The sequence below is a fragment of the Watersipora subatra genome, chromosome 10 (genome assembly GCF_963576615.1).
Source record: "Watersipora subatra chromosome 10, tzWatSuba1.1, whole genome shotgun sequence".
Lineage (NCBI taxonomy): Eukaryota > Metazoa > Bryozoa > Gymnolaemata > Cheilostomatida > Watersiporidae > Watersipora > Watersipora subatra.
The window spans coordinates 32483185-32507905 of record NC_088717.1 but is presented as its reverse complement, the minus strand read 5'-3'; the positions used below and the strand labels follow the sequence as shown (position 1 = coordinate 32507905).

At 35.8% G+C, this 24721-nt stretch overlaps 2 protein-coding genes across 5 annotated transcripts in view; one reads left to right on the top strand and one right to left on the bottom strand.

The window, feature by feature from the left end:
* Positions 1 to 957, bottom strand: part of LOC137405652 (uncharacterized) — a 66786-nt gene extending 65829 nt beyond the window's left edge. Inside the window, exon 1 of one of the 3 annotated variants that reach the window (XM_068091981.1) lies at positions 875 to 957. The gene's annotated coding sequence lies outside the window, so the exon portion shown is untranslated. Of the gene's footprint in view, positions 1 to 697; positions 716 to 874 lie in introns of those variants that run through there. The other 2 variants (XM_068091983.1, XM_068091982.1) reach the window with 2 other exon arrangements.
* On the top strand, positions 507 to 22928 carry LOC137405653 (dynein light chain Tctex-type protein 2B-like). Of its 2 annotated transcripts, none has more exons than XM_068091986.1 (7): positions 507 to 618; positions 10755 to 10850; positions 13531 to 13637; positions 14338 to 14457; positions 18234 to 18425; positions 21383 to 21516; positions 22543 to 22928. In XM_068091986.1, the coding sequence occupies exons 4-7, from the start codon at positions 14345 to 14347 to the stop codon at positions 22746 to 22748; spliced, it is 645 nt and encodes a 214-aa protein (XP_067948087.1). In that variant the 5' UTR covers positions 507 to 618; positions 10755 to 10850; positions 13531 to 13637; positions 14338 to 14344; the 3' UTR covers positions 22749 to 22928. The 2 variants fall into 2 exon arrangements, with proteins under 2 accessions (XP_067948087.1, XP_067948086.1); XM_068091985.1 differs by having other exon boundaries at positions 14335 to 14457.
* Positions 22929 to 24721: the final 1793 nt, after the last annotated feature.

Sequence of the window (24721 nt, the reverse complement as noted above, 5' to 3'; positions counted from 1 at the left end):
ATATTATGCTTTCTCTATTCTTTAACCTCACTTTTTAAATCGGTATCCTACTTCTACCCTCAGTTCTCAAAAATCTATCCGATTTGTTGGCCATTTCACGAACCCTCAATGCCTCATGCAATAACGCCCAAGTAAGATTGGCATTCTTCCTCAAATCTCTGCTTACTTCTCTATCTCCGATTACTTCGCTAAAGTTGTAGTGGTTCGTAACCACTACAACTTTAGCTAACGTAATCAAAGCAACCATAATTGTATTGAGGTTATGATAGGGCGTTTGTATAGTAGAAATTGAAATTCTAGAATATATACACGAAATGAATCTATTTTTACAAAAAATACGATTGATTTTCAGGTCATAAGGTCGCGGCACTGCGAGGAAAAGCAAACGTAATTGGGCTCTTACATGTTTTTGTTAGATGCCGTTTACAAAATGTAAACTGTACATTCACAATGAGAAGAACGTGGTGAAAACTTAGTAACGATAACTGTTTTGATTTGCAACTCGTGAGTACGTCGTAAGCCGAATAACTAACTTGAAACTTACAAATGTGTTCAAAATCAAGATGGCTTCCAAACAACGATCCAAGATGTCTTGGTATCGCTTGCCTGACAAAAAGTGTGAGTCAAGGGTTTACCAATAAATCTGTTTTTAATAACAACTTAATACTATTATTAAATATGTCAAGTAAACTCATACTCTTTTAGTGAGTTGAAGAACATTTTACAGTAACATTCAGCTCCATATTAGTACAGTTGGTCATGTGACCGACTAGCATAAGAGTGATTATCTTTGATTGGTTGCTTACGAAAATGTTTTAATAAAACTGAGAAAAGGGTAGACAGGGATAAGCATGTCGAATGAGCAGATACTTACGTGATACGTAATAATACTTCACCAAAAGAGTGAAAGATAAAAACGAAAGTTAATGAGCGAAAGCGTTCCGTAATGTGAAATTAAATTATTGGCGACGCTATTGTGATGAATACGGCGGGAGGTTTGTAGGGATGTCCTGGGGAAACCCCACAATTATTGGTTGGTAGGATATCACGTGGTAACAGTATACCTATGTAGTTTGTAACCTACGGTTAGATCAGAGAGTGACTGCGATAGTAGGTAAGTAACGATAACTTAGCGTGAATAGTGGGCGCCGGCCACTAGGGCAAACCTCATTCTAAGACGTTCCAACAGCCCATGTTTATCAATTTGGACAGTTTTCTTTATTTTATGCACACGATATGAGTTACGATTCAATAGGGATTATAGCGATATACTGTTATTGTAGCGTTCAGTAACGTAGCTATGTCTAATACGATTTGCAAGAATAGAAGAGGCAGGCACGGTGGTGGTGTTATTTTTACCTACGTTCACTTTTCCATCGACTTCATCTTGTCACCTAATCTTAATAATATTTTACCTGAATCTATTGCTATAAGATCTCTCAACCATACTCGAAACCATTTCTCACCTCAGTTGTTTACCAGCTTCCCAATTCTCCTGTTACATGGTCAGATACATTTGAAAATAAATTGCAAATTGTAAAGACATCTGTCATGAACTTATCATCTTAGGTGACCTTAATATAAATCTCAATGCTCCCAATCTCAAATGGAGTAATATTTTCAAATAACTGGATCTGGTTGAGTTAGTCAAACAAAACACGCCAGTCCAGAAAAAATCTCAATCACTTGTTGGCCACATATACACAACAAAACCAGATAACATTCATCAAACAGGTGTACTCAAAACTGGTGTGAATGATTATTATCTAAGCTTTGCATCTTAAGCATAAGTTAGGCACCTCATCTACAGTACCTAAAACACGTCAAAAACTAACATATCTTGACTGCAAAAGTTTATCAATTCAAAGCTTTTTAAAAAGAATTAAATGGAGCTGACTGGCTAACTATTTACCAATCACCTTCCGTTGAGACTATGCTTAACTCATTTACTTTTAAACTCAATTATCTTGTGTCACTTAAAAATCAAGACCAGATTTGTCATGTCCTTAGCTCTTCCCCACTGGTTGGACAGCGAAATTCTGAAAAATATAGAAAACAGAGATAAACTTAGAAGTCAACATTTATCGAACGAATATAAAACACAGAGAAATTACACGACAAATCGGATATGTAAAAGGAAGAAACTTTATAATCCTAACTTAATTTCAGGCTCAAAAGCTGAGCAAACCAAGAAGCTGTGACAAGTTATGGCAACACTAACAAAAACAACACTAATCCAGATGTGTCATCAAAAACTGATACCCCAGAACTCTCGTTGGGTAATGCAGTTAACAAACACGTTGTCAAAATTTCTAGAACTTTAAATATCGAAAACGATTGCAGTTGAACTCCTGTTTCGCAAACCTATTCAGAAGATTCGGATAGTATTTCACCTAGCCTGAGCATGGCTCTCGTGGGAGATTGGGAGAGAGAGCCTGGGACACATAGCGAAAAAAAGGTAAGACAACTTCTGCAAAACTAGCGACATATGTTACATATGACTCAGACTGATACTAATGGAAGTGTGTCGATAGATTCAGATCTCACGATGTATTAGATGTGGCGGAATTAAAAGCCTATTATTATTAATTAAAAGGTCACGTGACTTGATCTAGTAAAAAGCTCTATATTTTTGATAGGCTGAGTGGTTATGTAACACCCCGTTTGATAATAAAATGATAAGAACCATAGGTTACCATTCTCTTGCGTTTTAACGTTAGCAGTTTCATTTCCTGTACTGATAAAAATGGAGCGATTCAAAAATTACTATCAAAGCTAGGCATAGTCACACTGAGACCAGAACAGTTTCAAGCTTTACAACATACTGTTGCAGGTTTTGACCAATTTATAGTTTTTCCTACTAGCTTCGAAAAGAGTATTTGCTTTCAGATGGCACCGTTTTGCAGTGGTAGGTCCGAGTTGTTCATAATAACTGTCGCGAGTAATCATAATATTCGCGAGTAAAATAAAACTGAGATAACTTTTTACTAGATACACTTTTCTTTACTAGCAGCCTGCGATTCATTTTTGTTGTTCTATTGCTATTCATTTGCTATGTTTGTATTGTTATTGTGAATTTTTTTATTTAATTGATTTATTTTTTTATTATAATTAAATCAAAACATAATGAATTGAACATATGAAATAATATAACTTTTGTGATTGATTTATTATGCAACCAACCTTTCATACTTACTAACCAGCGTTTGTTTGCTGTCAATTCAGATTAAAAATAATACATAATACTCGCATAGATCATAAATAAGATCGTCACATGAGATACTCCTTCGGAAATAACGATTATGATATTAGCGACTTCAGAAGTCGACTTTTAGAGTTGTCTTTCTCGCGTGTTGCTATGTGTCCCAGGCTCTCTCTCCCAATCCCCCACGAGAGCCATGCCCAGGCTATATTTCACCTATCCTTCGTTTTTCGTGACGTCATTTTATCCTTGTCTGCCATCTTTATAGACAATTTTATCGTTAAAAACACGAAGCTTTTGCAATGATATTTTCAAAATGATGCTTTTGTTTGCAATTTTTTATTATAGTATCAAAACAACACCTAAAAGTACTAGTAAATAAATGTAAAACGATCGTTTTCTGCAAATATGGAGGCTTTTCTGTGAACGAACGCATGTGAAAATGACTTGACGACGTCAAAAAACAATGGATATTTTCCACCTGAAGTAGTATACATACTGCATCGCATTGGTTCGGACAAAGCTACAGGTATTGACAATATTTCAATTCGAATTCTTCGCATAGGCCTATCACTGCCATTCACAATCATTCCACTAACAAATATCAATAATAGAGCTATTAAGAAAGCTACTTTCACTGAACTATGGAAAACGGCGACAGTTACCCACTATACAAGGGTGGGATAACTATAGCAGTAAGTACAGATATGGGTCTATAATTAAATAAAAATAATTTATCTAATAATAGTTCCATATCTGCACTTTCTAAAATTTATGAAAGACATACTTACTGCGCTTCAAATACACTTAGCAACAAAACTGAAAGCAGCGTACTGTCAGGATTTAGAAAAACCACTCTTGCATCACCACCATTCATCATCTCTATTCCACTTACTCAAACCTAGTCAAAAACAACAATATTTTTGTCATTATCTTTCATGATTTTTAAAATATTTTTGACATGGTTAATCATAATATTTTTATTTAAAAACTTGCAAACATAGGAATAACTGGTAAAGTTTTTGACACCATCAGGTCATACCTGAATGGACGGCACCAATACGTGAAAATAAAAAGTGTCTGCTCAGATGCTCTTCCTATAGTTACTAGCGTTCCACAAAGTTCAATTCTTTCACCCACACTGTTTCAAATTTTCATAAATTATTTGCTTAAAGGTTGACTGGCAACAAAATTCACATTACAGCTATTTGATATCAAAAGTTTCACCATGTCTTACTCTGTTGTGTTGTAGGTGCAAAATATGTGGGAATGTGATTACAAGCTCCTAAAAGCTCAAAAACGAATGGTTAATCGCATTTAAATGGTTAAAGTATTGGGTCACATGATCAGATTATGACTTGACGATTAGTCCAAGCCGAAACAAACCTGTAAAGTAGCGAGCATCTATATTTGATACAGGGTCTTCGGTAAAACCCGAAGTGTTTGTCATAAACTAGTGCTACGATAAGTTTTATATTGAGCTTTTTATTGGCCTTTCAATTCACGTGAGAACATCATGTGACAAGACAATAACCAAGCTGGCATGACTACGTTAGAGAAATAAACAGATTCCAATCTACGGCGGCTTTTCGTTTTCGAGTATTTAAGAGCTTGTAGTTACATTCCCACATATTTTGCACCTACAACACAACAGAGTAAGACATGGTGAATCTTTTGATACCAAATAACTGTAAAGTAAATTTTGTTGCAAGTCAACCTTTAAGTTACCACTCCACAACACACATGCTGATGCTGATGATACCTCATTCTCTATATCTGAAACTGAGCCGGCATGCCTCCAATCCAAAATAAATGCAGACCTAACACTTATCCAACAGTGGTGCCTGACAAATCAAATGTCTGTTAACATCTCAAAATCTCACTACAGCTTAGTAAATTCACTATTGAATTTCCCTCTGACAATTTCTATGTTCAACAGTACCCTAACAAGACAATCTACTTTTATGCTAATTGATTTTATCATCAATGACTCTTTATCATAGCTGGACCACATCTCATTCATTTCACATAAAATATCATCTAACCTACGTTTATTTTATAACATTCGTCATCTTATGAACTTTGATACTGCCAGACTATATAACTATACTTTTTTCCACTCCCATCTTATATGGCCTACATGTCTCCTACACTACGACACCTGAAAAATATACCAACACACTATTTATGTTACAAAATAAGCAATTATAGCGAATTGGTGTTTGCTAGACTTTGACTAACTAGTAAACTGTTCGCAGCTAGGAAGGCTTGGATCTTTACTGATGAGTGTGTGGTACTTTATTTCACAATTTTGCTGATGCTAACACCACACCAGCATCACCGTGAAGTCTAAAATTACATAGCAAAAATCACTCTAATGTAAAATCACACATGTAAAACTTTTAAAAGAACATTCAATACAAGCGAAAATTTAGAGGAGTGTATGCAGTTAAAATATAATAAAATGTAAAGAGACATGCACTACTAACCTTTGGCTCCTTTACTATTAAATCTTGACTCTCAAAATAACCATAGAATGGATTGCACTGTAAGGTAAAATATTTACTCGAACACATTTTCGACAGACAGCAAAATGCTTGTTGTCTAACTGAATATTCCAAACTGACTGAGCACGCTGAGTGGATGGTTCAAGGCAGTAAGAGTTTAAAATGTGTCAGTACACCAGAAAGTCACATCCCATTAGTCAACAAAACCTGCCCCAAGTGCCCAATCCAATCCCATCCAAAACATCCACGGCGTGGAAGACTAGAGGGCAAGCTAATAAACAGACTCGCCGGCGAGCCGATAAACAGACTCAAGGGGGAGCCGATAAACAGACTTGTGGGTGCATTCTCCCAACTTTTACACCTTAGTAAGCCAATCACAATAATTCTTGATGTTCGGTCAGTAGCACTTTTAGTTTTAGTGAATGCAGCTATGATACGATGGCTGATATCACAATGCATAAGTCGAAAACAGTGACAAGAATTTGATATGCCGCTTTCCCTTGGACAATCAAGCAGTGCTATAATTATAGGTAAAGAGCGCAGTGTCTTTACCAGTACTATAGCTCACAGCGCAAAGCAGTAGCAAACAGTAGCAAACCCAGCAATCGCACAACTGAAAGGTTATCTAGTAAACCAAGGAAAAAATCCGCAGTTGATTGGCTGCACTAACTAGCCACATAGTACAAGTACTAACAATTTTTTTTAATATTTATTTAGTAACACTAACTAGATTACCGGAGAATAAAAAAGTCTTAGCACAGAAACTTGATTTGTATTTAACATATAACAAAATTTGCTATTCTAATTTTTAATCTACATATCGTGAGAAAATTTTTGTGTAATCGAAATAAATTAAGAGGGAAAACAAAAACAACTGTAAAAGTTTTCAAACTTTGTCAAACAACTGCATCTTTCAAACTTCATATCATGAGGAGAATTTTTGTGCCGGTCGGATAAATAAAATAAGTAAAACAACTCTAAAAGGGTTTAGGTATAAATTCGAAATAATTATCAAGCAGTAGCTAAATTAAGTTTGTTTTGCTACGATTACAATAAAAAATGATTCGGTAATGATACAATTAATATGACGTGAGAAAACAAAATAAAAATCCTGAATATGTTGAATTAGTAATAACAATTCTTGCATAGAAGTGTGTGTGTATAAAAAAGGTTACTGTTCCACCAAAATCTATTCATCAAAACTTTGATCGTGACGATACTGGTACCTTTCGATACTGGTGCAAATGTAAAAATGAGATATCCGCACTGTCTTTGTCTTACCGAAAAGAAAAAGAATTTCGAGACTCTTCCTACGGAGATAACACGATTATCCGCGTGAAAAGAATTGGCCTTGACCGTGGATATAGCAATTGAACTTTACGAAAACCAAAAATAGGAGTTCAAGAAAACACGAAAAAGTATCGTGTTTCATAGAGTTAATAGAATTCATAGAGTTTAAATAATAACAATAATTTAGCGTGTACATACGGTATACATTATATAATAGCTCCTCTGATCAGTATGCCGTGTATGGCTCAGGGGTAGAGTGCGTGGATTTAAACTTGCGGTTGCAATCCATGTGAGTTCAAATCCATCATAATGCAGAATTTTAAATTCCAAGATTTTAATAGCTATAGATAACAGATATACAAATTTCGAGAAAAATATATAAATGCCAGTCTTAAAACAGTATGGTAATAAATGGTTAACATAATATTTGCTATCATGTAACATACATGTATATACTACAATTGATAATTTAATATTTGCTATCATGTAACATACATGTACATGTATATACTACAATTGATAGCATAATATATGCTATCATGTAACATACATGTATATACTACAATTGATAACATAATATTTGCTATCATGTAACATACATGTATATACTACAATTGATAACATAATATTTGCTATCATGTAACATACATGTATATACTACAATTGATAACATAATATTTGCTATCATGTAACATACATGTATATACTGCGATTTCAGTAGACTGCATATTTGGAGTTTTTTAGAGTATGAAAGACAACTCTCAATAAACCTTATGCTGCACGTGAACTTGTTCTTGTAGGCGGGTAATACAGCTAGTACATGTATATACAATTGGCTATGTTAATACACATGTTTTAATACACATAAATGGCTTTCTTACAACACCCTTATTGTGTGTTGTGTATGCTTATACTGATGACAGTGTTATTGTTCAATACACAACGACATCACCTTACTGAAACAAAAGTCTGATTTTGATCTCAAATTCTTCAGTGAATCAACCTTACGAAGAGCACTGTGTTGTTGATCAGTCGTCTCAATATGGATACTGTACCCTTCAATTTACTCTGGCTGATACTTACATTCTGTCACGGAGGAGATTGATCAATCGTCTCAATATGGATACTGTACCCTTCAATTTACTCTGGCTAATACTTACATTCTGTCACTGAGGAGATTGATCAGTCATCTCAATATGGATACTGTACCCTTCAATTTACTCTGGCTGATACTTACATTCTGTCACGGAGGAGATTGATCAGTCATCTCAATATGGATATTTTACCCTTCAATTTACTCTGGCTGATACTTACATTCTGTCACGGAGGAGATTGATCAGTCATCTCAATATGGATACTGTACCCTTCAATTTACTCTGGCTGATACTTACATTCTGTCACAGAGGAGATTGATCAGTTGTCTCAATATGGATACTGTACCCTTCAATTTACTCTGGCTGATACTTACATTCTGTCACGGAGGTGATTGATCAGTCGTCTCAATATGGATACTGAACCCTTCAATTTACTCTGGCTGATACTTACATTCTGTCACGGAGGAGATTGATCAGTCGTCTCATTATGGATACTGTACCCTTCAATTTACTCTGGCTGATACTTACATTCTGTCACGGAGGAGCTTGATCAGTCATCTCAATATGGATACTGTACCCTTCAATTTACTCTGGCTGATACTTACATTCTGTCACAGAGGTGATTGATCAGTCGTCTCAATATGGATACTTTACCCTTCAATTTACTCTGGCTGATACTTACATTCTGTCACGGAGGAGATTGATCAATCGTCTCAATATGGATACTGTACCCTTCAATTTACTCTGGCTAATACTTACATTCTGTCACTGAGGAGATTGATCAGTCATCTCAATATGGATACTGTACCCTTCAAATTTACTCTGGCTGATACTTACATTCTGTCACGGAGGAGATTGATCAGTCATCTCAATATGGATATTTTACCCTTCAATTTACTCTGGCTGATACTTACATTCTGTCACGGAGGAGATTGATCAGTCATCTCAATATGGATACTGTACCCTTCAATTTACTCTGGCTGATACTTACATTCTGTCACAGAGGAGATTGATCAGTTGTCTCAATATGGATACTGTACCCTTCAATTTACTCTGGCTGATACTTACATTCTGTCACGGAGGTGATTGATCAGTCGTCTCAATATGGATACTGTACCCTTCAATTTACTCTGGCTGATACTTACATTCTGTCACTGAGGAGATTGATCAGTCGTCTCAATATGGATACTGTACCCTTCAATTTACTCTGGCTGATACTTACATTCTGTCACTGAGGAGATTGATCAATCGTCTCAATATGGATATTGTACCCTTCAATTTACTCTGGCTGATACTTACATTCTGTCACGGAGGAGATTGATCAGTCGTCTCAATATGGATACTGTACCCTTCAATTTACTCTGGCTAATACTTACATTCTGTCACGGAGGAGATCAACAAACCTACTCAGCTTCATCAATAAGCGATGATCTTATATGGTTCGAAACATAATTCATCAAACGTGTTTTTTTCAAGGTAATGCAGAAATATCATAAACAGAAAGACACCGTTGTTTTACTTTCAATATGTGCATTGTCATCTGATCAGTGGCGTTGATCAGATGGTCAGTTGATCAGACTTCCTGTCTCACAATACCTACAGCAGCAAGAGATATTCCTCTTACAGAAATCTATACTAAAACCTGTGAACTACCAAGCACGCATTCCAACTTACAGATCACAAAGTTGCCTCATCCTGAACTTGCTCGTTTTTGCATTTGTGTTACAGGTTTCCAAGTTCTGCTTGAACTTTGTCCAAAATGTTTGTTTTTATTTTTCCACACACATGACAAACATCGCTTCCTATTTCATATTGCAACATACTACATCTACCATAATATGTTTCAATTTATGATTTTCCTGTTACTACAACCTACAATACCCTATCCTAACTTTTCTGCGATACTATTAGATTACCAACTTTTAAAAAATTTTAAAACCAACCTGTAAAAATCAACTCACTCAATAATTGCGGATTTCTGTCTTTTCATTTTGTTTTCTTTTTTCGCGTGTTTTGAAAAATCTTCATTTTGTTGATGAATATCAATAAAAAACCATACATACATATGCACATACATACACAAATACATATACACATACATATATTCACACACACACACATACATACACGCATACACACACATGTAAATACATACGCATGCACCACACACGCATACACACATACATGCTCACACACACGCACACACACATATACACACATACATCTAAACTTTTTTTTTCAAACTTGTCTCTGCTCAGTGAGCACATGACACTTGCCGTGTTCACCATTCATTCTCAGTTTAAATCCTTCTGGCAAAGTCTTATTCCCAGTATAAACGTAAGCATACAGCTTGCTGACAGTTTGGGCAACTCAGCAACAAACTTCTGTGAATTTTGTAGCTGTTTTTAGTTAATAGCTTGATAGCATAGTTAGCCTGTTCTTCCAGTTTGGCGAACAATCAAACATTGAAAAATGTCCCAAATTGCTCTTTGATTATTCACCTAGTTCTATTAATCATGATATTCCCAACATATTCACTGTATTATTGACAGTTTATACTAATGGTTCTATGATAGACGTTGCATTATATGCTTTCTCGTTATAATTCAGTTAACCTACCCATTTAGCATTCTTGTGTAGATCTCTCAAACTCCATTATAGTTCAAGATCATTGCATTTCGTAAGAATGTAGAAGCAGGAGTTTCAGTCTACAGAATTCAGTAGACAGAATGGAGAACAGATAAAAGTTCTAATCAGGTACTGCCTAGCCCGTATATTGGTTTGCTTTTATCGCCTAATTGTACATATGTGACCTAGCTTTGCTCCGTGATGCGATACATTGCACTAATGATCTCAGGGTTCAAAACCTGCATTAAATTTGGCTGTAACTAGAAGTTACATGTATGGAGTCAGCAAAATATGTATTGTAGTGTTCAGTAAAGTAACTCTAATACGATATACCCTACCTATGTATACACTTATATGTTGGAGTTATCCTCTTGTTATGGTCACACAACTGAGATTATTCACCTTCGATCGCAGAGTTCTGTCGTCTGCACTTAGATGAAGAACTATACAATAAATCTATTATTGATTAAACTTAAATCTGGAACTATCTATTATTAAGAACAAGTATGTAGATACATCTATGAACACTAATTAATAGGAAATCAGGGATCTGTATTAGTATATTTTTGCTATATTACGGATAAACCACAGAATATTTGTTACAAGTTATTAAAAGAAGCAAATGCGTGATATCTGTCTAGAGAAAACTTTTAGTGTACAATAATAATTAACAACTCAATTCTATAAGTGTTTGCTCAATGATCAATAAAATCTGTTATGCAACTGTTGTCAAGGTCTTATGTGGTAGTGCATGCAACTTATGTCGAGGTATGTGTAAGGTGTATGCAACTTATGTCGAGGTATGTGTAAGGTGTATGCAACTTATGTCGAGGTATGTGTAAGGTGTATGCAACTTATGTCAAGGTAGGACTCAATCTTTTGATAATTTAAGATAGATAGAAAGTAAGAAAATAAGGATGTTTATTGATCATCCAAGTTGGCTCATCCACCAAATACTTCAAATACTACTTTCAAATATTGCAGAGAGTTTTCTAAAACTAGAAATTCTACTGTCATACAGCCCACGACCAAAATAATAATGGAAAAAAGAAAAAGTACTGTTGGTTGTTGAAAAAGTAGTTATCAGCAGGAATTGACCGAGTATAATGTAAATGAGACTTGTTTGAGATGATATAAAATAAATTTGAAATCGTTAGACTGTATGGAGTGTTTTGTCTGCTGAACTCATTAAGTATATTGTATCTTGAACCTGTTGTCTATTGAAGTCATTAAATACTGTATATGGAATGTGCTGTTTCCTGAATGCGTAGTCTATTGAAGTCCTTAGGCACACTGTATGCCGAATGTGTAGTCTATTGAAGTCATTAGACACACTGTATGCCGAATGCGTAGTCTATTGAAGTCATTAGACACACTGTATGCCGAATGCGTAGTCTATTGAAGTCATTAGACACACTGTATGCCGAATGCGTAGTCTATTGAAATCATTAGACACACTGTATGCCGAATGCGTAGTCTATTGAAATTATTAGACACACTGTATGCTGCATGCGTAGTCTATTGAAGTCGTTAGACACACTGTATGCCGAATGCTTAGTCTCTTGAAGTCATTAGATCACTGTATGCCAAATGCGTAGTCTACTGAAATCATTAGACACACTGTATGCTGAATGCATAGTCTATTGAAGTCATTAGACACACTGTATGCTGAATGCGTAGTCTATTGAAATCATTAGACACACTGTATGCCGAATGTGTAGTCTATTGAAGTCATTAGACACACTGTATGCCGAATGCGTAGTCTATTGAAGTCATTAGACACACTGTATACCGAATGCGTAGTCTATTGAAGTCATTAGACACACTGTATGCCGAATGCGTAGTCTATTGAAATCATTAGACACACTGTATGCCGAATGCGTAGTCTATTGAAGTCATTAGACACACTGTATGCTGCATGCGTAGTCTATTGAAGTCATTAGACACACTGTATGCTAAACGCGTAGTCTATTGAAGTCATTAGACACACTGTATGCCGAATGTGTAGTCTATTGAAGTCATTAGACACACTGTGTGCTGAATGCGTAGTCTATTGAAGTTGTTAGACACACTGTTTGCTGATTGCGTAGTCTACTGAAATCATTAGACACACTGTATACCGAATGTGTAGTCTATCGATGTCATTAGACTCACTGTATGCTGAATGCCTAGTCTATTGAAGTCAATAGACACACTGTATGCTGATTGCATTTTCTGCCCAACTATTCCAAATCTCTAAAAATCAGTCCTTTCCTATTTGTGTTTATTAAGCATGTTTAGTAATTCACTTTTGTGTTATGTAGCTTCAACTTATTGTTGTCAGCATTATAATTGTGCCCTGCCTTATATGATCTTGTTCTCATTGTAAGAATGTATCGCATTTCGCTTTGTTAGTCAGAACAGCATCATTACAAATGTACTTTTTCCTAGAAGTTATTAATTTCGAAGTTATTATGACAAATACTACTATTGCTACTTTATATACCACTGTTGCTACCATATATACCACTATTACTACTATATATACCACTGTTGCTACCATATATACCACTACTGCTACTATACCATTAGCATTTAAGACACAGGATACAGTGAAGTACTTTTGTTCACAACTATCTATCGAATGAAACTTTATTGCATATTGTTAAGCATGGAATGGAATAAAAGCATATTATGTTTGCACCGGCAGAGTCTTAGCAGTTCTTTTATACTGTCTGCCATCAGGTATAATTAGTTAAGCAATTTGTACAATGCTATGTATATTCAGCTCTCTCTTTAAGTTTAGTAATGACTTTATCCGTGACTACAGGCTGCCCGCTTAGCAACGCTGCCTGTAAAGACATAGTACAGCTGCCTCGGCACGCATTTCAGTCGACACCAGCATTTAACCATTTTCACCCTGGTGTAAATTATAAGGTAAGTAAGCCTTGGGTAGGTTTCATAATCTAGGTTTTATTGTTTTATAACGTACTTATAATTTAGTGATTATTATTATTGCTAGCGCAGTTTTGGTTTGTGATATACTGAGAGAGATAGCGGGTATAGCGGATAGCCCTCTAGTTATCTGCCATATCTATCTACTTCGACTATATTTAATTGTTTTCCCTGATATATTAGCACATATTTACCCTATATTTATTTGCTCTCTCATAACCCTTCAATACCATATCTATCTACATTACCTTTTTCTACACCTTTTTTTATTACCATTATGTATCAGTTTTTATCTACACTAACAATTAAAGTATTGCTTTACAATATACAAATCCTTTTTTCACTTCTCCTTGCCTACCTATGAAACACTGTAAACAAGTTACAGTTTAGCTGTTAACTTGAAACTGGCTGTCTTTGATTCGCGTGCGTTGACAGGTTGGTGATGCTGAGCCTATTTGCACAGCCGTATGTAATTGAAGCTCTTTTATTCATTCGATAGACTTTTAGATCTCTGAATGCTGTCGTGCGTTTCATACAAATGATCAATATTGACCAGACAAATAATTTTAAGCAAAGTTAGTGAGCATTATTTCATATAGCTTGGTGGTCACTTTCTACAGGTACTCGCATAACATTCCCTCTGTTGCTATCGTTTTAATATGTCATGCGATTGTTCTAGAAGATCCGGGATGGAGTCTCCCGGTGGTACAACTGCTGCCAAAGCTAGTCAACTTGGTACTGTCATAGAAGAGGAACGCAGTGCTAATACTGGAGATAAAGAATCAGCAATTGAGAGTATGAGGTATATTTTTTAGATTTGAACTTTTTATCAACTCTTTAGTATATGTTCCCATTTTATTGATTGGATGTTGTATGAGTCCATGGTCACTTTGTGAACACAGATATGTTATTGTCTCAATCTGATCATCATCAAAGCTGCTACATACATGTAGATAAACCCTTCTACTAGATGATAAATTATATGACTATTTATATATAATCCCACGACTTTACACGAGCGAAGCGAGTGTTTGGGAGCTTGTTGATAAATGCATATGCGCACACAAGTTCTGAAAACTATTCATCAACGCTGTACCCAAACCTTTGTACCAAAATCTCATCAACAATTTAACTATTTTTCTATGGAGTCGTTTAAGTATAATAACGATACAAAACACATATAAACCTATTCAATTATGTTACAAAGTCTTTTAAAATTCTCGACAATATCCTAAAACTTACTCATCTGATCGGATAATACTTAACTAGACAGATTAATTTGGCCTAAAATAGCCATTAATACCTGACAAGCTTTTTTTAATCAAAATTAAGGCCTGTCAACGAAACACCGATAAAGCCGTGCGACAGAGAGTACAACCATTAAATCGTGCGCATTTCACGAGAAAAACGTTCACATTTCACCAGTCTATTGTCTTACCCAATTGCCGAAGGTTTCTGTAAATAACGTAGAAGTACTAAAAAGTAATCGGTTCTTTTTTGCCAATTTTAAAGTTAACTCTGAAGATTTGGACACTTATAATGAGTACTTTGGTATTCCAACTGATGTCCAAAGCAGTGAAAGTATAGGAAATGACAATGATATTTTTCTAACAACTTTTATAAGATTATTACAATATTTAATTATAAGAATAATTATTCGATTTTATAAGATTATTATAAGATTTAATTATAAGAATAATCATTCGAATTTACAAGATAGAAGTATATAGTGACCGATGGTGTGCAATATGTTACTATTATCATTTTTCTAAAGATTTTGTTGATGATACTACTGCTGTGCCCAATATCCCGGTACTGCAAATATCTCCAAAATTAAGTAATAGGCCTACATTTTCTTATAGATGTACAGCTATTTCTATGACAACCAACTAAAATCTGTTTAGATTTTTAAATTCAGCATAATTTTTTGCATATAAATACAAAAATCTAGATAAATATCACAACTTCTTGATATTGGTTGCTATGACATTTTGAAATGTAAACAAAATTGTGCATTGGTTTTCATTTCTCAAACTTTCATACCAGTTTTCTCAAAACTATGTTTTTGCACTATTGGTAAACATGCATTCAGTTTATTGACCATAAGATTTGCTGTAATCAAACTATGTAGAATCAATTTTTTTTGTAAAATAGCTGAGAATTTTCTCCTTCTGCTAGTGTAGATAACTCTAAATCTCACTCACCCGACTTAACAGTGGTTTCTGTGATCATGACAAATTTCTTCACTTTGGTTACAGATCGCTGTCAAAACCATTCTACATTCAACACAACTGTGTATATTACACAGCAGCTTGCCATACATCTAATATTGCATTTCTCCTATTACAGGGGAGATATATAAACACATAATCTTTTTCTTTCATTATTGCTGTTTGTTGTACATATTAACACCAGTACATTGCAGCTACCATTGCAGTTCTCCTATTGCACTGCAGTGCCATTTGACTGCTAATATTGCATTTCTCAACCAGCAGTACCCTTTCTTTTTTCCAATATCACTTTGGTCATGGGCTGTATGACAGGAGAATTTCTAGTGAACATGTAAGTAATGTACATGTAAGTAACGCATTTAAATTTTGGCTATAATAAGAGCAGTGATCATCCGTCGCCACAGTTGGGTGATGAAAAACAGGTTGCATCACACTAGGTTCAAACTCAGGCATTTGGCTTAGCTGCCAGATGATTCACCGTCAGTGCCAAATGACTACCTTGCAACATCATGTGTAATAACTATTCGGATAGTTATTACACATGATGATCTCTCATGGTGCACCAGACTGCCTCGGCACAAGTCGGCATGAAATACATGAGCCAAGTTTTAAACTTAGGTTGTATTCTACTAGCAAATCAGTTGTTGGCAATGTGCCAGGCTAATGGCAAGCGGCAGGCAACTAAATATCCTGTCATTGTTTATAAGCTGTTTTAATACTCAAGCAACGCCGGACATTCGGCTAGTCTGTTAATACAAATGTAAAACGAAAGTCATATCACAGCACGATTTTTTTTGGATAAACGTTATTCAAATCTTGTTGCTTTTTCCCATCACTCACCTATCCTAACAAATGTCGTATTCACATGTAAATTCAGTAGAGTAACAGTGTCATCTGAATCTGTTGCTACTTGAATAAAGCTGATCAGGAAGAATGAGAATGTTTATAGAATATAACCTTGGATTGACCTTCAAAAGATGACAACATCAGCTGTGTGAGCCATTTTCATAGATAGTGCAGACAACTCCATTTTAAAGTCATAATGAATAATGAAGGCGTAATAAACAACCTACCTTTACCTACCTCTACCTCTACCATGAAAAGTTTAGCTAAAATCAATGATTAGAAACCCCACATAGACCTTAGCAGAGTAATAGTAGTTCATAGAATTGGTCATAATGAGCACAAGTGTTCATAGAGCTCCAGTAAGCTACATAGGCCTATACAGAAGAACGTGACCTATAATTTTGGACTGCCAACATGAAGTAACTTCATAAAGGGGTTACTCGGCCAACACTATTTGTAAGCTTGTGAATAAAAGTACTGAAAGAGAAAACTCCACTTCCGACGGCATTAAAAGCAGAGCCATTACATTTGAAAGTTCTATTTCTATTTTGGCAGGATTAACAAAACTACCTGACGTCCAAACTATATTATTGTATATATTATGTTGCAGCTGCCAATGGATATTGTTTTTACGTTATTAGATTGCGACTGGCTTGACAGCTTGCGGAAAGCTATTTCAAGTGCTGTCGGGATTAGCTAAGCAAATATTTGGTAAAAATGTTTTCCCTAGCACCAGCATATACAAGAGCATGTTTACGCTCACGTTTATTAAAGGCTGTCTGATCAGTTTACTCCTTCTCTTTACAAGGTTTCTCACTCTGTCACTCTAGGGTTCACTCTAGGGCTCACCCCAGGGTTCACTCCAGGGTACATCCTAGGGCTTACCCCAGGGCTCAGCTCAGGGCTCTGTATGAACACTTTATACTTAGTTGTATCGTAAGTATTGAGGCAGTATTATACAAATCAATTACCAAATCTAGTTGAACTGCTCTTAGGATCTCAAAGATTGTGAAGGCTTCTCTTACGGTTTGTCTAGCTATGAGGAATTATATTTATTGGTGTTACATGAAGCTTTTTGCGGATTTTTTAACATATAATTTGAAAAAATAATACTTACCTACAACACGTTTGACTTCGAACCACAAGTTTCTGCGTTTGTCTTCAACTCTGCACAACTATGACAGCAAGGGCACTCTTGCACTTGTCAGAAAGCCCGTTACCTGAGACTTCTAATAATGTTGCTATAGCCTGAATCTCTCTTCAGCCTGAATCTTCACTCGCGAAATGCCAAAAAGGCTGACAGCGAGCCGATTTAGAGCTATGCATTTATTTCGTTTTATTGTTCACTTATTTATTTGATAATTATTTATTACAAATTTATATCTGGCAGTATACTGTATCTGTAAACTTTCTAAGAATTGGTTTGTTTAGCTCCTATATCATTAGCAATAAAATACGCTTTTACTAGAAGCTGCTTCCTGTCGCTGTTTCATTCATCCAGGAGGAAGAGTGTGCAACTGGGCAAAGAACCTGCAAAACGGAAAGACTCAGGCCCTCGATCTGGTTCAGAACTGCCTCTTCGAAGCAAGTGGGGGGTCAACAGACGCATGTCAATTATGAGCAACATGAGTAGCAATTCTAGAAGGTTTGACCCAACTCCTGAGCCTCATAAGACCCTCCCCCCAACATATCGGTGAGTAACTCTGCCGCCTCCTTCAGCACAGTAAGTAATCTTACCTCTAGTATTCTACTGACTAGCAAGCACTACCAACCTTTCACTGAATAATTCCTTCTTCAACTTACCCATAAATAAGGGTCTAGTTCCTAACTTGGGTATAGGTAATACTACCTCCAACCTATCAGTAAGTAATACTGCCTCCAACCTATCAGTAAATAATACTACCTCCAACCTATCAGTAAGTAATACTACCTCCAACCTATCAGTAAGTAATACTACCTCCAACCTATCAGCAAGTAATACTACCTCCAACCTATCAGCAAGTAATACTTCCTCCAATCTATCAGTAAGTAATACTACCTCCAACCTATCAGTAGGTAATACTACCTTCAACCTATCAATAAGTAATACTACCTCCAACCTATCAGTAAGTAATATTACCTCCAACCTATCAGCAAGTAATACTACCTCCGACCTATCAGCAAGTATTACTACCTCCAACCTATCAGTAAGTAATACTACCTTCAACTTATCAGTAAGTAATACTACCTCCAACCTATCAGTAAGTAATACTACCTCCAACCTATCAGTAAGTAATATAACCTCCAACCTATCAGAGAGAGAGAGGGGGAGAGAGGGAGAGGGGGAGAGGGGGACAGTGGGAGAGGGAGAGGGGGAGGGAGGGAGGGAGGGGAGAAACACAACAGCCATAATGTAACGTGTGATCAAACAGTCATTGAATGAACAGATTTTTGAGCACGACTAATCGCGAGTCATTGGATGTATCTGCTATATCAGTTGTGACTTTGCTTTAAACTATATATCTAGTTCTTTGAAAGCATATCGGACCCGAAGTGGGATGTTTTGGTGCACACTTTTTGGGCTTCTGGCTGGCCATTTTGTTGCGGGTTAAAAGTTCAGAATTATTCCATTTTTCATTGGGATTTATGGCTTAACAAATTTTAAGTAGGAGAGGAAAGGAAAACTTTGTAAATAATTGCTCCATTTATGTATTTGACAGACGTAGATCAAATTTGGTAATGTGAACGTAGAAATTTGTATAAAGGAAGAATTTGCACTAAAGATGACGAAGTGATTAATGAAATAAGTCAGCATGGCCACGGATCATCAGCTGCATCAATTGAAAGTATGAGCAAAATGTGCAATAAAATGTCGAGTGAAATACTGAACTGAATGAGTGAAATACTGAACTTAACGAGTGAAATATTGAACTGAACGAGTGAGATACTGAACTGAACGAGTGAAATATTGAACTGAACGAGTGAAATACTGAACTTAACGAGTGAAATACTGAGCTGAACGAGTGAAATACTAAACTGAACGAGTGAAATACTGAGCTGAACGAGTGAAATACTGAACTGAACGAGTGAAATACTGAACTGAACGAGTGAAATACTGAACTTAACGAGTGAAATACTGAACTGAACGAGTGAAATATTGAACTGAACGAGTGAAATACTGAACTGAACGAGTGAAATACTGAGCTGAACGAGTGAAATACTGAACTGAATGAGTGAAATACTGAATGAGTGAAATACTGAGCTGAACGAGTGAAATACTGAACTGAAAGAGTGAAATACTGAACTGAACGAGTGAAATACTAAACTGAACGAGTGAAATACTGAGCTGAACGAGTGAAATACTGAACTGAACGAGTGAAATACTGAACTGAACGAGTGAAATACTGAACTTAACGAGTGAAATATTGAACTGAACGAGTGAGATACTGAACTGAACGAGTGAAATGCTGAACTGAACGAGTGAAATACTGAACTGAACGAGTGAAATACTGAACTGAATGAGTGAAATACTGAACTGAACGAGTGAAATACTCAACTGAACGACTGAAATACTGAACTGAAAGAGTGAAATACTGAACTGAACGAGTGAAATATTGAACTGAACGAGTGAGATACTGAACTGAACGAGTGAAATACTGAACTGAACGAGTGAGATACTGAACTGAACGAGTGAAATACTGAACTGAACGAGTGAAATACCGAACTGAACGAGTGAAATACTGAACTGAACGAGTGAAATACTGAACTGAAAGAGTTAAATACTGAACTGAACGAGTGAAATATTGAACTGAACGAGTGAGATACTGAACTGAACGAGTGAAATACTGAACTGAACGAGTGAGATACTGAACTGAACGAGTGAAATACTGAACTGAACGAGTGAAATACTGAACTGAACGAGTGAAATACTGAACTGAAAGAGTGAAATACTGAACTGAACGAGTGAAATATTGAACTGAACGAGTGAAATACTGAACTGAACGAGTGAAATACTGAATTGAACGAGTGAAATACTGAACTGAACGAGTGAAATACTGAACTGAACGAGTGAAATACTGAACTGAAGGAGTGAAATACACTGAACCGAACAAGAAACCTAAATAAAATGTCAGTTCACTTTTTCATGCATTTTAAAGAAAAATGTATGTGAAGTTTAATGAATAAAATTATGTTTTTGGTATATTCTTGTTATTATCACTGCGTATTAATTTACTACATATAAGCATAAATAATTTTCTTGATGTAAAAATAGCAGTGTTCAAAAGTCGGGTGCCAAAAGGCTTAGCCAAATCGTCCTCCGCCAGAAATTCCTAGACCATATCAGACCATGCTCAAAGATGTTCTTGAGATGGCTTCAAGTATAGCCATCTACACTTGCTGTCAGGCAGTCAAGTTCTACTTTGTACTACTAAGCATAGACAGTCAAGTTTCACTTTGGACTGCTAAACGTAGACAGACAAGTTTCACTTTAAACTACTAACTAGCATAGACAGTCAAGATTCACTTTGGACTACTAAGCGTAGGCAGTAAAGTTTCCCTTTGGACTACTAAGTGTAGAGTCAATTTATAGAATACTACAATGCTAGTTGATTCTAGATCTGACAGATCTGACCGCGCTGTCTGCTAGCTAGCATTTATTCATGCTGCCAGGTTGATGCCGAAGGAAGAAGAAGAGTTTCACTGGTGGAAAGCTCGGCCTCTTATAGAAGATATTCTCAGCGTCTACTCATCAGACCTGACGTATAACCCCAAGACTTGCTCGAGGCAGTGTCTAGTTCTCGCAGGTGACTCTTCCGCACTTATTTCATTTAACTAGTTATTGATGATTATTGATTGAACGATTATAGATTTCATTGAAAGCAAACACTCCACCTTTTAGCTTGACTTCTGCTTTCTGGTTTAAACCTCCAATTTTAGATGCTTGCTTGTAAATGAGTAATAAGTTTTCCATCACGAACTGCACTCACCTCTTGCTGTCGTTCAATCGTCTTTATGAATGACAGAAAAAAACTTGTAAATTAATTTTGTTAGTATCACTGGTAGCAGTATATTTATAGTAAAAATATTAAAATGTGTTACCATTACTTGTACGCAGCTGCTAGTAGCTGTAGTAAGGCCTATTGTACAATGAGGTTGCGTCATGCTCTGTAAACTTGTTCAGCTCAACAGAGAAATATATTGGTTGGAGGGGAGAAGAGATTTTTGTAAAAAGCTTTTACTTTAGCTCTCTGTTCAACTGTTTCTGTAATGGTGAAACACCCAACAAGGTCAATCCCATAGAATAGTAACATCATGGTGACATCATGGTGACATCATGATAACATCATGGTAACATCACAGTTACATCACGGTGACATCACAGTTACATCACGGTGACATCACAGAACGTCATGGTGACATCATGATAACATCATGGTGACATCATACTGTCATGCATATAATATGATCTGATAGATATCTGCACTTAACAAGAGTTGTCTACACATCCTATATTTGCAAAATATTTTACTCTGTTTGGAGGCCGACAAAAATGTCACACTGATATTAAGAACCACTCTCTGACTCGGTTGAATTTGACTTGGCTAGGTTATTATGTAACTTCAGCATTATTTGAGAGAAAGTGACCCCAGTGATTTATTGTCAAAATTCCTTCATGAATAGGCGCCACATACATGTACGCTTGTTGCTCGCAGTACTAATTTACATAAGTTTCACATACCAGACTGGTTTTATGAACAACAAATTTTGAGTCTTAAAATAGCAACACAAGTTTTTCTGAAGTCATTGAACATTGCAACTTTTTTTTCTAGACATGGTGAAGAACAAGATGAAGATCCTTGGCTGTAATCGTCACAAAATCATAGTGACCGTTGATATTGGGCAAAACCAAGAGCATGCTATGGCGCTTGCTAGTCGGTGTGTTTGGAATACAAAGACTGATAATAGTCTTCACATTCAACAGAGCAATAAAGATGTCTATATCGTTGTTAGTGTCTTTGCTATATTCAAGGAATGACACTTCTCTGACATGCAATACAATGCTTTCTTTATCTTGATAGTACTATGAAACACTTGTAGAAGGTTATTATCATCTGTCCAAGACAAAACTGGTTGTAAAACTGTTTCTGACAGCTCACTTTGTGAGATTTACTAATGTCATAATGCTATACACTCTTCATAAACATATTTATGAATTACTTGGCATAAATTATTTCTTTGTTATTATCTTTCATTCTTGTAAAAGCCGATTGGCAACACTCAGGCTTCGCTCTGTTAAAAAGCGAGTGCAACTGCCTGCATGTAGACTGTGACTGTCGTTTTATATGAAAAAACAAGATAAAGCAGCGACTCCTTTACGTGCTTTCTCTTTAACAACAACGCTTGACAGTATCCTTTCTAGTGTTTTCTCTTTAACCACAACACTTGACAGTATCTTTTCTACATGTTTTCTCTTTAACAACAACACTTGACAGTATCTCCTCTACGTGTTTTCTCTTTAACAACAACACTTGACAGTATCTTCTCTACGTGTTTTCTCTTTAACAACAACACTTGACAGTATTTTTTCTACATGTTTTCTCTTTAACAACAACAGTTGACAGTATCTCCTCTATGTGCTTTCTCTAAAACAACATCATTTGACAGTATATTCTCTACGTATTTTCTCTTTAACAACAACACTTGACAGCATCTCCTCTACGTGTTCTCTCTTTAACGACGACAGTATCTTCTTTACGTGTTTTCTCTTTAACAACACTTGACAGTATCTCCTCTACGTGTTTTCTCTTTAGCAACAACACTTGACAGTATCTTTTCTACATGTTTTCTCTTTAACAACAACAGTTGACAGTATCTCCTCTATGTGCTTTCTCTAAAACAACATCACTTGACAGTATATTCTCTACGTATTTTCTCTTTGACAACAACACTTGACAGCATCTCCTCTACGTGTTCTCTCTTTAACGACGATAGTATCTTCTTTACGTGTTTTATTTTTAACAACAACACTTGACAGTATCTCCTCTACATGTTTTCTCTTTAACAACAACACTTGACAGTATCTCCTCTACGTGTTTTTAGTAACAAACTATAGCTTCTTACTGGCTGATGATTGGAATATGTGGACGCATGCCTGCTGGCCCCATCCCACTACCAGATTAAAACACTTGCCATGAATAGTTTAGAAAAGTTGTCTAACCATGGACGATGATTGGAAGCATCAAAATTACATCTCGTATAATAGTTCTTTGTACCAGGCTGCCATAGGCTTCTAGAAACTCCATAATCGGTCTACGCTTTTTAAACCAGTGTTTATGGCAGATGAGAGTCTTTTTGATGAAAATCTTTCAACTAGACATGCTGTTAAAAGTCTCTAGATACTGACAAGTGAGTTATATGTCTATGTATATTGAAGTATGTTTTTCTGTGGTAGTATTTGCATACTCTTCATGTTGGTACATGTATATACATACCTGTACATATTGTGTTTGAATGTATGCAAAAGAAGACACCATTTAGCCACTATATGATATGTTTTTAATAGTTTATAGATATTTATGTGCTAAAATTAATTATATATATTGTCTATGATTGTACTGTTGATATATATACATAAAAGAAAAAAAGCTTATTTGAAAGTCACTACAAATCTGTTTTGCACAACTGCGCTCTGCACGTAACTCATCACTCAAAGAGTGCGGTTGAATGAAACAAATTTGTAGTGACTCAATTAGGGTTTTCTCTTATCATTTTAGTATTATTTGCTCTACAGAAATTTTATTTTCACTTCCGAGCTTTCTTTAAATAGCATTTTAGTAGTGCCAACTGTGATGTGCAAATTTATATGTAAATCTAAATACATATCTCAATGTTTGTCTGTCTGTTTGTCTGTCTGTTTTTCCATCTGTTTGTCTGTCTGCTTGTCTGTTTGTTTGTCTGTTTGCTTGTCTGTTTGTTTGCCTGTCTGTCTGCGTTTCCAGTTATAAAGAT

Bases quoted from the DNA above. Each gene is read 5' to 3' on its own strand.
- LOC137405653 (XM_068091986.1), top strand. From the start codon at position 14,345: ATGGAGTCTCCCGGTGGTACAACTGCTGCCAAAGCTAGTCAACTTGGT. The intron at 18,426-21,382 runs GTGAGTAACTCT...TCATGCTGCCAG, and splicing joins ACCCTCCCCCCAACATATCG to GTTGATGCCGAAGGAAGAAG. The intron at 21,517-22,542 runs GTGACTCTTCCG...TTTTTTTTCTAG, and splicing joins GCAGTGTCTAGTTCTCGCAG to ACATGGTGAAGAACAAGATG.